The 15942-nt window shown below is 37.3% G+C and overlaps 1 protein-coding gene across 4 annotated transcripts; it reads left to right on the top strand.

Moving 5' to 3' along the window:
• Positions 1-1449: 1449 nt before the first annotated feature.
• Positions 1450-5155, top strand: LOC110918084 (serine/threonine-protein kinase AFC2). Of its 4 annotated transcripts, XM_022162463.2 has the most exons (12): positions 1450-1656; positions 2404-2593; positions 2903-2929; positions 3023-3176; positions 3298-3346; positions 3448-3562; positions 3722-3813; positions 3915-4071; positions 4151-4215; positions 4305-4402; positions 4491-4593; positions 4682-5155. In XM_022162463.2, the coding sequence occupies exons 1-12, from the start codon at positions 1555-1557 to the stop codon at positions 4829-4831; spliced, it is 1302 nt and encodes a 433-aa protein (XP_022018155.1). In that variant the 5' UTR covers positions 1450-1554; the 3' UTR covers positions 4832-5155. The 4 variants fall into 4 exon arrangements, with proteins under 4 accessions (XP_022018155.1, XP_022018156.1, XP_035841980.1 ...); XM_022162464.1 differs by lacking the exon at positions 2404-2593 and having other exon boundaries at positions 1452-1656; positions 4682-5151; XM_035986087.1 differs by lacking the exons at positions 3298-3346; positions 3448-3562 and having other exon boundaries at positions 1453-1656; positions 4682-5151.
• Positions 5156-15942: the final 10787 nt, after the last annotated feature.

The raw sequence follows: 15942 nt of genomic DNA, 5'->3' as shown, positions 1-15942 counted from the left end.
TTTTTGTTTGTTTAATTACAAACTATTTTATAAAAAACACAAACAATTCACAAACTCTCAGATCCAACATGAAGTTATACATTTTTTATGTAATCTAAACACATAAAACTATTAAGATATTTAATGCTTTTTAAACATTTTCATTATGATTTCTAACAACAAATAACATACTTCTATATTTGCAACCCAAAGAACTTGAATCTTCACAGCTTACATTACGTTACCACTAGGGTTGTAAATGAACGAACGAAGATGAACAAAACATTATTCATGTTCGCTTGTTAAGGAAATACATATGCTCACAAATAATTCATGGAAACTTATCGAACAAAATTTTATGTTTGTGTTCGTTCATTAAGGAAATGAACGTGTTGGTGTTTGCTCGTTAATTTTAGGTACCAAACACAAACAAACGTAAACGAACATTCACGAACACACAATGACTCAAACAAGAGTTCACGAACATAAACGAATACAAACATTTATCAAATTTCGAGCAAAATTAACATATTTCATAATAGGCATTAAGGAGATCCACCTTAAATATATTATACTAATAACCGTGGAAATACTGGAATAAGGTTTATTTCTCTGACTTGCCTCAAATAAAAATAATTGTTTTTATGTTTGGACTAAAAATAAAAAATAAAAATACATATAAAAATTGAAATCCCTTATGAACAATCAAACACATTATCGAATACGGCATCTCTTCTTGTTTGTTCACTTAACTAAACAAATGAAATTTTTTGTTCGTATTCGTTCATTTATTAAACGAACGAACACAAACAAACTTTTCACTAAACAATTTATGTTTATGAACTGTTTGATGAAAGTTCAATTTCTTTGCAACCCTAGTTACCGGTTAGGCTACCCTGTGTGGTTTCGCGCCCCTTGCCACCTCATCCATTTTAGCGTTCCATGGCGCCCCTACACCACCCCACCTCCGCCAATGGGGGCGCTATCCTTGGCCTCCGACAAAGGAATAGCAGGCATGAGAGGAAGAAAGGAATGATCCATCAAAGTATCAAACAATCAGATTTTGTTTTCATTTATTTTTTTAATATAATTAAAATGGGCTTTACATGGGACATTGTTCCATATCATGCAAGTTAACGCTAAAGCACTCCGCTTATATGTCACCTACGTAACGCTTCCTATGGCCGTGAGAACACACCACCCAACAATACCCGCACATACCACCCAACGATACCACCACATATATGCTTTTATGAAAAAAAAAAATACGGCGTAAAGTAGCAACTCAATCATATTGATCTAACCGTAGTTTAAAACTAATTCACTAACCTAACTGCGGTCAACCCACCAATAGTTCGTGAAAAAAAGACCTTATCAACGTACGTAACACGAGACACGTGTACGGCAGGATGCACCTTCATCAAACCGACGCTTGATTGTTTGGTCAATATTAGGGTTTCGTCATTCACAGATCTACATTATCATAAAATTAGGGTTTCAAAATCTCCATTCAGAAAACATTAACAGCTTTTATAGATCAATCGTCAAGCTCGTTCGGTGAAATCGCTTCCGGTTATGGAGATGGAACGTGTTACCGAGTTTCCGATGAGTCAGTTGGATCTTAGGCCGAGAAAACGACAGCGTTTGGGCTGGGATGTGGCTCCTCTCACGCCGAAGGTATAGATCCTGTTTGTTTTTGCTTTGTTTGCCTCTAAATTAGTGTTTTTTGTTGTTTTGATGATTTATTTATTAGATTTTGTTGATATTTTATCGTTTCACAGGTAGAAACATTAGGTTTGATCTGTTTAACCTTACCGTTTTGGATGAACTGTAATCTGTACAATTTTTTTTTTATAATAATTTTTTTAACCAATTTTTCTCTAGTTTTTATTTCATTCCAATCATCTGTACAATTAGATCTAGTGATTTATTCTGTTTTTATTTGTTATGTTATGTTTTTAAGATGTTTTATGATTTTACTTGATGAATTAGGGTTTGGATGGATTCTGCAATTATGTGTTTATTTGTTCTGTTTTCCTTTATATATGTGATTTTAGTGTTGAAAGTAATGTTTTTGATCATTTAAGAAATTACAATCAAAGGATCTTTGTTTAAACTATGTATTTATATGATTTGTATCTGCAAATTGCTGATTTTATTTGGGTTGGTGTAAAAATATTAAGAACGGGTCTATAAAGGAACACTATATAGAAAGTTTATGTTGAATTAAAGAATAACGTTTTCTAAACTAATTTTACATTATTTGGTAAATCAATAAATTGTCACTGATTGTTATGCGTTTTGTGCTCATGGTAATGACGGTTTTTGGAATTTTGATGCGTGGTTGCTTTTTGCATAAAAAATTACGGTGCAAGAATATGATAACGAGTATTGAAAGGAACATGAATGGATGTCTGTGTGTAGGCTCAGGTAGGGTTGTTTTGTGGACAAGAGATTGGGGATGTGCCCAGCTTTGCACTCTCTGGGGCCCCATCAGACTATATTAGTTCGTCCATTCTTAAGCGTGTGGCTCGAAATGTTTCTCCTCCGTGGCGCCAAGATGATAAAGATGGGCATTATGTGTTTGCAGTTGGAGATAATCTAACCACCCGATGTAACTACCTTTCACCACTGTCAAACAAGTTTTTATTATTGATTTCTTACTATACCATATTCGTCTTTGTATATGATGAAGGGGCGATACCGACACCATGTTTTTATGTTTTGTTTATACTTCGATTATAGTTTAATAGGAAACACAGCTTAAATGTATTTTAATTTCCCTTCACAATGTTTTAGTTTGTTACAACAATATTGTAAGCTAATGTTTTTTTTGGCATTTATTTCATGATGTATTGTACTATTGTTGTTTTATCTGTCATGTTTTGATTGCTTATTATTTTTTTTTGGTCATGATTTGCAGATAAGATTCATGGAAAAATGGGCGAAGGTAAGTTTGATTTGTAAACAAATCGTAGATTGTATGGTATTTTGTATTGATAATAATGTGTAAAATTGTTTCATTGATGTATTTTTAATTCAGGTACCTTTGGACAAGTTTTAGAATGTTGGGACAAAGAAAGAAAAGAGATGGTTGCAATAAAAATAGTTCGTGGTATAAAGAAATATCGTGACGCTGCTATGATAGAGATTGATGTGTTGCAACAACTTGGTAAACATGACAAAGGGGGCAACCGGTGAGTGACATTTAAACAACATGCACTATTTATTATATTGTGACGTTTAGATATTATTGCGTATGAGTTGTTTTATGTTTGTGTCTGGGTTTGTGGTGTTAAATTGGTTTATTCTTTGCAGTTGTGTGCAAATAAGGAACTGGTTTGACTATCGTAACCATATCTGTATTGTAAGTATATGATACGATGATTAATATGGTGGATTTACTTCCCCCAATTAACAAAGATTTTTAGGGTTAAGATGTTGGGTGTGTTCAAATGGTGTCAACAGGTTTTTGAGAAGCTTGGACCAAGCTTATATGATTTTCTACGCAAAAACAATTATAGCTCATTCCCAATTGACCTAGTTCGGGAGATTGGCAGACAACTTTTGGATTGTATAGCATGTGTGTAGTAATCGCTTAAGCTAGTTCTTTTCATATCTATTTTGTTTTTAAGGCCATGATGCATCAATAAAAAAACTTTTCTACCTTTTCAAAAAAAGTTGAACATATGTTTTGGCAACTAATGATTGGGCTAACTGACTAATTTTGTATGTATTGCAGTTATGCATGAATTGAGGCTGATACACACTGATTTAAAACCTGAGAATGTGCTTTTAGTCTCTTCAGAGTATCTGAAGGTGCCTGATTACAAGGTATGCATTACAGCCTTACAGTTTTGTTCTTGCATTTGTGATATTGATGGTTTATGCTAATGTTGTATTTAATTGTTTTCTGCCTTTTTATTTGAGTTTAGGGTTCTTCAAGGTCACCAAAAGATGGTTCCTTTTCTAAAAGGGTCCCAAAATCAAGTGCCATTAAGGTGATCGACTTTGGTAGTACAACGTATGATCGTCAGGATCAGAGCTACATAGTATCTACTCGTCATTATCGTGCACCAGAAGTTATTTTAGGTAAAATTTGGTTAATGATTTGATTGGTCTCCCACCTTTTTTTTGTCTGTTTATTCTGTATAACCATTGTTTCTTACAGGACTTGGATGGAGCTACCCTTGTGATATCTGGAGCGTCGGTTGTATTCTTGTTGAACTATGCACGGTAAGTCTGAACTCTATTCTACAATATTTTTGTTAAATGTGTTCTGAGCATTTTTGATATATGTTTTTAACTGTGGCTATTTGGAACAGGGTGAAGCTTTGTTTCAAACTCATGAAAACTTGGAACATCTTGCAATGATGGAGAGAGTCTTTGGCCCGTTGCCTAATCACATGTTGAGGAGAACAGAGTAAGATTTTCTTTGCATTTGTTGTTTTTGAAAACCGTTTCACGGTAAATTACAAAGCGTTTTACAAACTATGTCATCTTTTTTACAGCCGACATGCTGAGAAGTATGTGAGAAAGGGTAGATTGGACTGGCCCGAGGGTGCAGCATCAAGAGAAAGTATTAAAGCTGTGACGAAGCTACCTCGACTTCAGGTTTCACTTCGAAAAGCATTCTTTCATTTAGTGGTTTGGTTTTTTATTTTGTCAAATGTTGTACTAAGTTTTTGATTATGTAATGCAGAACTTGATTATGCAGCATGTGGACCATTCTGCAGGGGATCTGATTCATTTGCTGCAAGGGCTTTTAAGGTATGATCCATCAGAGAGGCTAACGGCACGAGCTGCACTAAGACATCCTTTTTTCACGAGGGATCATCTAAGACGGTATTAGTCTTAAAAGTTAAACTTCGGTCAATTGGAAAGATCGAGGAGACAACACGCAAGCCAACGATCAGGCACTCTTTGACTGTACAGAATTATAAACCCCCTAACATAGGGTTTGGTTGGTATTCATGCAAACAACAGTCTTCTATAGCAAACACATCTGATTGACTGTAATTTTACTGATTATGCTTTGTACAAACCGTGAAGTTGCCTACCTGACTTTGAATGGGTGACGTCATGGTACTTGTAATTTGTAGTTTTTTTGTTTACAGCTGATAATTATTTGAAATGCAGTTTTTTACTTTTTATAAAATTATTCGTTATATATTGACCACTTATTTATATATTTTTAAATTTTAAATGTCCTGAGGTCATATAGTCATGTTTTCATTGATGATTAAAATTTCCAAAGTTGGGTATGTGTGGGGTATGTGTAGTTTGTAATTATCCTGAATCATTAACAACCAACCATAGCGTTGTGCTTTTTCTGGGACCACTTTTGTCCTTAGCGACAACTAGAAAATAGAGTTGTTTGTAATTCTTCGCAGTGCTGAAACTTATCGTTATAAGTTTAAGAAAGATATTGTTCACCAACAAGCATTTGTATTACCTTTACACTTCTGTTTATGAAATATGGCCTTATTAGGGTTTTCTCTTACCTATCTAGTAAGCAGTTAAACATTTAAACTATTGGGAAAAAAAATAATGTTCACACCACTTCATGAGTATATAGATAAGAGGAAGAAATATAAAATTTTCAAAGGTGAAGAAAAATTTATTTACCTATAGTCTTAAAGTACAAAGTCGGTGGCTACGGCCACCGACAACGCACTCGAAATTACCATTTTGTCCTATTTTCACGACGAAGTCACATTTGTTTGGACGAAATCAAAGTGATTTCGTCACTTTGAGAAGGTCTGGCCTTGGGACTTGGTCTTCGTCCAAGATGTAGCAGCCCAACACATAGTCAAAGCCCATGACAAGTCTTTGGCCCAGATGTAAGTGAAATACGGCCCAGTTTCATTTATGTTGGAAAATGTGTTCACAAATTCAACATAGGACAAGTATGTGACATCACCATGACATCACAATGATGATGTCATGGTGATGTGTAAACGGGAATGGGCTTGCGGCGCTCCGTGCTTTGCGTGTCGAACTCTGGGGCGCACGACGGAGGAATGTCGTGACGTCGGACTTGAGCCGAACCTAACCGAGTCGACCCGAACCGAATTGAAGTCGGTGGCTACGGCCACCGACAAAGCACTCGAAATTACCATTTTGTCCTATAATAAGTAATAGCCATTTTTGCTCACCGTGCTCTTCTTCTTAATTCGATGGCTGGGCCGCACTTTGTGTCCTTTGGCCCAATTCTCTTTTTGGATACAACTTGGATTATACATATATTTATTTATTATATTCTATTCTCTTAAAATAGAAATCACCGAACAGTACATTATCTTACAAAATAAAAATCTGCATTAATTACTAATAATGGCAACATATGTTTGACAAGGGAACTTCTAATTCCATAATTCAGAGGCGGCGTATAAAAAAATATAATTTTCATATGGATTACAACTATTTATATACGACTTAGTATACAAGATATTCCGTATTTTTTGATATTTCAAAATACCCATATTCTATTCTATACTCTCTTAAAATAGAAAGTCGGTGGCAAAAGCCACCAACCACTACTAAGTTATATAATTTACATTTCTGTTACACACTCAAATGTATTCCTATAATAGTTGGTTGTGTGCTTTGGTTGAGTGTTGGAATCACCTATGTTCGATCCATGTTGTTTGCAAATAATTTTCTTTTTTCTTTTTTTTTTCCACCGCCCACTATTAAGTAATATAGTTTACATTTATAATAGTTGGTTGTCTCCTTTGGTTGAGTGTTGGAAGGATCTATGTTCGATCCATGTTGTTTGCAAATATTTTTTTTTCTTTTTGAAATTCATTATAAATTTTTATGTTAAACTACTTTCTTTAAACTATATTACGTATCGTTCCCTTACGTTAAAAAAACTATTTTAACGTACATCTTGGTATAAATTTGAGTTTTCTACGTTTCGACGTAAACATTTTTAATAAAAATCGAGTGGGGTTAAATATAATACCTTTCTGTTAAAAAAATCATTTTACGTGCGTATTTTTACGTTCATGTGGGTCTAAATTCGAGTTATCCTACATTTCGACGTAAATTTTTTGGAAAACAAGTCACGTAAAATATAATATGTTTTTATACTTATTTTATAATTGTTAATTGCTTCGTAAATTTTGTTCTTAATCGAGTGAAATTTAATTGTGGTTTTTTCCTTTTTTAAAAGCTCTAATTAATATCTTTTTGTTACACGTATATGTTTTTCCTCTATACCCGCTATGTTTTCTATGTATGAGTCGAGTCACATATAATACGTTATAATTGTACGGTATACATTCTATTTATTTTACTTGACTTTACATTTTTATCCAATCGCAATGCTTATGTGGGTTACATTAAGTTTAATCGGATACGTCGAAACACACGTTTTTGTGTGGTTCACGCAACACATAACATTTGAACTAATTCATTCGATGTTTACGATATTCGAAATGTGCGATGTACCCGCGCCGCAATGCGCGCGGGCAATATTACTAGTATAACCTTAAAATAGAAGGTCGGTGGCTATGATTGGCTGTCAAATCACAGGCACCGCCTTTTTTCTATATATAACATTTGTTTGCGTAACTTTAATCAAAATGAATTTCTGCTTTGGTGGTTGCCGCATTCACATTTAATCAAGAGGTCAGGTGTTCGATCCTGAAGTTACCTTTTTATTCTCCAATGTAGTTGTAATGTGAATACCATAGTAATTCTTTAACACATGGCACTAACAAAAACCCAATCATAAAGTGTCAAGATTTTTATTTTTTTTACTACGTTTCTTATCATCTAACAAATGCTTTTTTAAATTTTCTTCAATAATATTTTTTTACATAAAAATTCCAATAATTGACGTTTACACTTCCTACCATTTTTAAAAACTCTATAAAATATTATTTTCATCCCAGTTTCATTCTTTATGTTAAAAGGAGAAAAAACCTATTTTCTAACGACGTTATATTTTTACGTGTCGTTATAATTTCACGTTTAGACGTAGTTGAGTCAAATATAATGCGCATTAATTCTTATTTTTATGTACGTTTTTCAGTTGGTGTACGTGTTAACGTACATGTCTGTATAAATTAACATACCGACATAAAAAAAAATTCTGAAACGAGTCTTGTCAAATATAATACGTGTGCATGCTTATTTTTACATTATTTTTTTGATTGGTCTACGTTTTGAGGTAAATTGTGTTCGGAGACGAGTCGGGTCAAATATAATACGTTTTCATTCGACGGTATAAATTTGAGTTAATGTAAGTTTTGACGCTGATAAGTTTTGGTGCAAGGTAAGGGTGGTTAAGTGGAACCCTCACTAAACGAACCAATCCGGGTTCGATTCTATTTCTTTTGTAACTGCAATGTTTATATAGGTTATACTGAGTTAGACCAGATACATTGAAACATGCGTTTTCATACACTTAACGGATCACATAACTTGCCGCTACCTATAAACAACTAACGTGTTGCCGCCGCAACGCGCGGCCTGTAGAAATAATCTAGTTAGTCAATAAAATCGAAACCATGTTTTGGGTCAACTAAACTAACAAAACTGTGAGTATTAATCCGTATAAAAAACTATCCTTTTTACCGTGACCATATATACCCATAATCATAACAAACCATATATTCTATCTGGTAGTTGTCGTTTTCACCTACTTGCTGGCCCATTTCTATATTTTATATAAAAGCTTTGCCATCGAATATCTTTTCTGGCAAAAAAGTTTAAATTTCAAAAAATCCAAAACGACTTGGTAATCCATTACTTATTATTGGAGCATTTTGAATTTTGGAAAGCGATTTGCCACTGAATCAATTCGCAAAAAGAGTAGGGTGGACACTTGTAGTGGGTCGTTGGGGGAAGTAAATTACAAAAGCATTGAATAAGTTCCATTGCCCTTTCGGATCCGTGGTTGGTTGGCTCGTAATTGGAGTCGTGATTCCATGTGACTTTTCCCTACATAAAAAGTTAAGGCTCTGGATGTACCACCAAAAAGAACAAAAAAAGAAACGATTTTTTTTTCGGCCAAAAAGATATAAATATATTATCAAAATGTACCCACCAAACTTCATTATGCAAAACGGAGACAAATATTTTCCATCCACAATTTCTTTCTTCCGCCTACAAGTCCTGAGAATTTGGTTCAGCGGTTAATTGGTCTGCCCTCTCAATGAATACGTAGCTTCAATTTCCGTTTGAGCGATTTTCGGTGGACATCTACGTGAAGAGACAAATCAGGGCTTTAATGCCCACAACTTACTCCTATATACACATTATACAACTTCTTACACTTCTCTATTTAAAATTGATTGTGATTGGAAACAGTGGCGGACCCAGAAATTTTTTCATGGGGGTGCGAAACATTTTTAAAAATTTTAGCCCCCAAGGTATATAAGTAAAAAAATTTGGTTCGTATCGGGTCGGGTCATGTAAACAAAAGAACATCAAACTAAATGGTTGATATGGTCCTCTTAGTAGATATGCCCTTCTAATCTCATCTCGTTGATTCACGTTATATGATTCAATCGGCTTGCGATTATAAGGATCCGAAGGAAGAGTATCCACATCAACGAATTCGGAAGATGTATCAACTTTCCTCTTGAGAAATCGCGCCACAACGTCCCTACTCATGGTTCCTATCGGCTATCACAAACAAATTGATCTATAAGTTCATGGCTCCATAACATATTACATAATGTATCAAGTATCCAAACACTAGAAATCATAATGTAAATCACACTAAAAATCATCTAAACATCATATACACCATTAAAAAAAAAAAAAAAAAAACCAAACATCAGGTCTGATCGTATATAACCGACCACAAACAAGACAAAATATCACCATCATCACTAACAAAATATAAATATATAACCCACCACAAAATAAAATATCATCACTAACAAGAAGCATATGTCTCCTGCCATCAAAAAAATCACTTCCGGTGGCTACCGGTTCCGTCCCACCCCACCAAAAATCAACCAAAAAATCAACCAAAAATCATCAAAAATAACAAAGAAAATTACCTTTGTTTGATCGGCGGTGGTATGATGGCTGATTATGGTGGTATGCGGCTGGTGTTGTCGCTGATGTTCTGATCGCTAGCGTGCGTGCAGGGATGATAGAGAGCGGAAGAGAATATGTAAGGGTTTTGGGCTTGTTTATTTTATTTTAGTTTGAAATATTGTTGATTTGTTGGGTTTGTTTATTGGGCATTTGGGCTAAGACTTAGTAGTGGGCTAGTTAAAGGTATTGGGTATATTTGAGTTTAGTTATTTAGATATTAAAAGTTATATAATTTAGGTAGTGGTTTTAAAAAAATAAGAGTTTACTAAAAAAAATTTAAATATAAATTGATAACACTTTTTACCTAAGGGGTGCGGACAAAAAAATTCCAAGGGGTGCGGACGGAAAATTTCAAGGGGTGCGGACGAGATTTTCGACGGAACTTAGCACTAAAATTTTTTTTTCCCGGGGGTGCGCCCGCCCACCTTAGGCACCCCTTAGGTCCGCCCCTGATTGGAAATGCCTCTATAAATAAACACCAAATACCAACTAGGTGTATTTATGTACCGGTACAAACTAGGTGTAATGATTTTTGTGGCTTTGGGTGGCTTTTAAAGGAGATGAAGCTACATGTGTGCATCAATGTGATGATGGTAGATGTAAGAAAGCATATGAATCCCACGAATAAGAGAACCATGCCCTTGAGATATTGTAAAAGAGGAAAGGCGAAATACTCTTATGAAGTTATAATCAAAGTTTGCTATAGAAAACAACCGTACTCAATGAATCCTACGTATAAGAAAGGTATTGGTAGAATATGAGAAAATAAGATGTAGATAAACCTTACCTCTATCTCTAGGATGAAGAAACTGCTTCTAGAGAGACCCCTTAGTCAAAATCAAACAACACACCAACCAATCGAACTAGAAATATAGGTATTATGAGTAGGCCTGTAAATGAACATGATAAAACAGCGGTTAACCAAGAGGTTAGTCCACGAGTCTTGTCGAGTAGGGCTAATCCCTCATTTCCTCGATCGATGGCCGGGTCGTCCTCTAATCCGTCTTCTACACAATGAAAACACACCGTGACTCGTAACTGTTAGGACCGAGTGCACACACGAACACGACACCGAAAGCAATAACGAACACAAGGATTTACGTGGCTCGGTCTAAACTGACCTACGTCCACGGGTGACAACTAGGATATTTTTATTGAGGGTTGTTCAACATTACAAGTGGAAGAGATTAATATATAGACTACACAATTAGGGTTGAAGCCTAATGGGCCGCGACTTGGGCCGACTGCCCTAACTATCGCGCCACACCCATAGGTGTCGAGAAGTCTACAACCCAACAATCTCCCACTTGGAGGCTTTAAAGACACGATCAATTGCGCTCTACTGTACTTCTGTAATCTGTCAACGGAAAATCTATGCTCCACTTCTAGTTGCCACCGGCCTTCTCATCAATTAACCTGAAGGCGCGTTGAAGCTCCCACTGAGCTTCAACTCATTAGTCACTACCCGTGACTTATTCTCTGTCCCTTCCGGCTCCCACTTAAACGAACTGCCGGACCTTGAGAAAACATGAGAACTAACACTCTCCATCATAAGCAGGTAATTCACTGGAGAGACTTTCACCGCTGGAATACAAGTTCTCTTAACCCACTGTCTTCTGGGAGCTCTGACTGAAGCACTACATGTGCTCCCACTGCCACGAAAACCCTTGACTGGCTTCTCTGAACCTTTCCTAGCATGTTCAACCTGAATCTAACCTGTGACTCTGGGTTTATCTCCTGCAAAACAAACCTTCTTCTGCCCCCGAGATTCTGTGAACTGAATTTTGGTCTTCTTCTGAACTGGGATGGCCTCTCCCTCAGGCGGTACACTAACCATATACAATGAGCCCCTCTTCTTGCCACGGGCAACCACTAGATTTCCCTTAGTTACCTTCCATTGTCCACTACCGAACTTAACCTCGTGACCCTGATCATCCAGCTGCCCGACTGAAATAAGCCTTTTTTTCAAGCCTGGAATAACTCTCACGTCTCTTAAAGTCCAAGTAGATCCAACTGAAGTAACTAAGTCAATATCACCCATTCATGTGACATCTAGGACTTCATCATTTGCAAGTCGTACCTTACCAAAATCCCCAACTTTAAGATTCCGTAATGCTTCACTGCTGTGGGTGGCGTGAAATGAAGCACCTGAATCCATAACCCAGGAATCAACATTGCTCTCCACACTACAAATCAAAACTCCTTCATCATCTGAGTGGTCTACTGCAGCATTAACTTCTTTCTTTTCAGTTGGACATTGATTCCTGAAATGTCCAACCTCTTTACAGTTCCAATAGGTTACATCATTTCGAGCCCTGGACTGACTCCTCTTTCTGTTCTTACTGCCACTACTTCTGTTATTCTTCCTTCCTCTGCCAACATGCATTAAGTCACCCGATGATCCACCTGAATTTCTTCTTCTGACATCTTCGCCCAGAATAAGATCTCGTATCTTCGCAAAAGTGAACTTATTCGCATCTGAAGAGCTCGAAACAGCAGTTACGGTTCCAGACCAACTATCGGGTAATGAGGACAATAACAATAGGGCCTGGACCTCATCATCAAACTTGATGTTCACAGACACCAAACGAGACAAGATCGAGTTTAAGTTATTGATGTGCGTTGTAACTGAATCACCTTCCCTCATCCTAGTATTCACAAGCTCTCGAATAAGATAAACCTTGTTCGCTGCAGAGGGCTTCTCATACATATTCGATAATGCTGCCATCATTTCTCTAGCTGAGGTCTCTTTCTGAATACTGAATGCAACATTCTCCGATAGAGAAAGCGTTATCACTGCTCTGGCTTTCTTATCCAACCTATCCCAATCTGCTTGTGATGTTTTTTTCTGGTTTTTCATCCTCGAGCACTACATCTAAGTCTTTCTGACAAAGTAGTGCTTCAACCTGCATCTTCCACCAACCAAACTTCTTTCCGTCAAACTTTTCAATCTGAATTTTCCCGTCTTCTGCCATGATAATACAAACACGAGTAAACGAAAACTGAAATTAAAACAAATAGAAAACCAACACTGAAACAAAAAGAAACAAAAAACACCTGATTCAAGTTTCTTTGATCTTCAAACAAACAGTTAAACACCCGCTGGTCAAACTTGTAAAAGAAATGGTTCTTCAGAACGAAACCCAAAAACTAGATCAACGCGACACCCCACTAATCAAACCACCCCGGCTAAACTGCCCGGTAAATGCGCCAACCATTCAACACCCGAAACAAGCCCGAAGCCAAACACGATAACCGGATGCTCCAAGACCGAATAATAATAACCAATATCCCGATCTCTGATTCTTGATCGACGTTGATGGACTTTGGCGACCGAAGCACGGTGAATGACTGGTGCGGCGACGGAACTGCCAACGGCTACCCTTGATCGCAACTGTCTTCTCCCGATTGCTTTCTGTGTGTAACGAGCCTAAGCTCTGATACCAGTTGTTAAGACCGAGTGCACACACGAACACGAACACGACACCGAAAGCAATAACGAACACAAGGATTTACGTGGTTCGGTCTAAACTGACCTACGTCCACGGGTGACAACTAGGATATTTTTATTGAGGGTTGTTCAACATTACAAGTACAAGAGATCAATATATAGACTACACAATTAAGGTTGAAGCCTAATGGGCCGCGACTTGGGCCGACTGCCCTAACTATCGCGCCACACCCATAGGTGTCGAGAAGTTTACAACCCAACAGTAACAAGGAGGATGGGGTGGGGGTTGCTCCTTGTTACCACTCGTCGGCGTGAGAATAAGTATTTGCTTGGGAGCAAGATAAGTATTTAAGTAGTAGTTGTGAGAGAGCATATTAGCGTTACCTCAAACATGGTTTGGGATGGGTATTTACAGCCGAAGAGTGAAGCAGAAGGGCCAAAGGGCCGCTAGATGGGCTTAGGGCCCGACTGACAACGTGTAGCCTTTTGTAGGCGTGTAAGAAGCGCAGGTCACGGGAGTGTTGGGCGCACGCGGATGTGTTGCCATGTCCTGCTGGTCTTGTCAGTCTGTCTACCAGCTTTTATGCATGTGGGTTGGGCAGTTACGTATTGGGCGGTCAGCTGACCGCTGCTGTCAGTGCCCGGGCAGACCGCTTGCTGGTTTGGTCACTGAAGTCAAAGTGTCAGTTCCACTTGTATGACAATGGGATGCGGTTTTGGACCGCATCGTTGTGTGAGGTAATCTGAGCACAAACTAAACATTCCTATTGCCGCTCTGCGCGCACCCGTGCATGACCGCAACTAAGGGTGTTTAAAAAACTCATGGCTCGCAGCTCGCTCGAAAAAAGTTCGAAAAAAGCGCGGCTCGAAATTGGCTCGGTTGTAAATGAGCCAGCTCGGCTCGGCTCGACTCGATTTGTAAACGAGCCAAGCTCGAGCTTGGCCTGGCTCGGCTCGTGAGCCAGCTCGATAAGGTTTACCTCCTTCATTTTTTTTGTCCCACATCGCTCAGAAGACAAAAACTAAGGGAGTATCTTCTTTATAAAAGAAGGTAAAGTAAATGTTCAAAGTGAGCTAACTATTTATACTTGCATATTTAACCATTTGGTTAAATTAAATCGCAATTAGGGCCCTTAGTCTATGAAAATATTAATTTTAGGGTTTTTTAAGTAGTAAATTTTGCGGTTCTTTGTTAGTTCGAGCTAGATCGAGCCGAGCTAAGCTAGCTCGAATTTTAATCAAATCGAGCTCGAGCCTCAAATCTCAGCTCGATTTGTAATTCGAGCTCAAGCCGAGCCAACTCGAATTGAGTTCGAGCCGAGCTCGAGCTGGGTTTAGCTCGGCTCGACTCGGCTCGTTTACAGCCCTAACCGCAACCTGGAAATGTGTTTGACAGAAAGTGAATGTAGTAAGCTACTATCATTCTTGATAGTAATTATCACAACCCCTGTATGTTGACGAAAACAACCATTTTCATACACAAGGTGAGTCTTCTCATCTTTCACCGAGAGGGAAAGCAAACCGGGTTCGCACGTGCCCACGCGAACGTAGGTTGATCCTGTCGGTAGGGGCGATGAGCCGGGTGATGGTCACTCGCGCCCAAGCCTGGTGTGAGATTTGGGACCATACCCCTTCAGAACTGAATGTTCAGTGAACAGTTCATTTATTGGTGTTGTTAATTAAAGATTTTTATACTTTTATATTCTTTAATTTTTATTTATTATCCTAAGAATTAATCTAGGAATCTCTATTTCTATCTTATTTAGAGCATTCACACTCCATCTTCATCTATATAAAAACACACATTTCTCTATATTTTGTTAATTTTTCAAAAACATCTCACATCCAACTCTTTATCTCTATCTATTTCTTACTCACAAACACTTATTTTATTATTTTTTCCCTTTCCTACACACTCACAATAATAATATAGAGGGTTGAATTTGAACCTCCAAATATAGAGGTATACTTTACTTTATTTATATTTCTCTCTAGTATAGAGATTCCAATGTAGTTATATTTTTGTTGTTTCCTCTATTCTTTTCTCTATATTATATAGAATAGAGACTTCAATGTGAATGCTCTTATGCGCTGTTCTCCTTTCCTTTCTCATAATTCACATCGGCGAATACCATCGAACTCCGTTCCATGATTAGGGCTTCAAGTTCCAACATTGCTCTCTCCACCATCCACCTTTAGCCTTCGTCGCGTTCACCTAATTTGTTTGTGTCTGTGAGCCGTTCGTGAACATGTTCATTTATTTAATGAACGAATACAAACATAAAATCTCATTCAGTAAGTATTCATGAACCATTTATAAACACATTTATTTTCTTAACGAACAAACACAAACAAAATCATTCGTGTTCGTTCAGTTCGTTTAGAGTCCATGGTAACACAAAAAGAACATATATTATACTTTGTGCTCAACTTGAAAAAAGTATAAT

This window comes from Helianthus annuus, chromosome 16, assembly GCF_002127325.2.
Source record: "Helianthus annuus cultivar XRQ/B chromosome 16, HanXRQr2.0-SUNRISE, whole genome shotgun sequence".
Taxonomy (NCBI): domain Eukaryota; kingdom Viridiplantae; phylum Streptophyta; class Magnoliopsida; order Asterales; family Asteraceae; genus Helianthus; species Helianthus annuus.
The sequence above is the reverse complement of the archived record's forward strand: the minus strand, read 5'-3'. Positions and strand labels throughout refer to the sequence as shown.

What these genes read in the sequence shown, in the direction of transcription:
- LOC110918084 (XM_022162463.2), top strand. Translation starts at nt 1,555, where the DNA reads ATGGAGATGGAACGTGTTACCGAGTTTCCGATGAGTCAGTTGGATCTT. An exon ending in AGATAATCTAACCACCCGAT is followed by an intron (nt 2,594 to 2,902) that starts GTAACTACCTTT and finishes CATGATTTGCAG; the next exon opens with ATAAGATTCATGGAAAAATG. An exon ending in ATCGTAACCATATCTGTATT is followed by an intron (nt 3,347 to 3,447) that starts GTAAGTATATGA and finishes TGGTGTCAACAG; the next exon opens with GTTTTTGAGAAGCTTGGACC.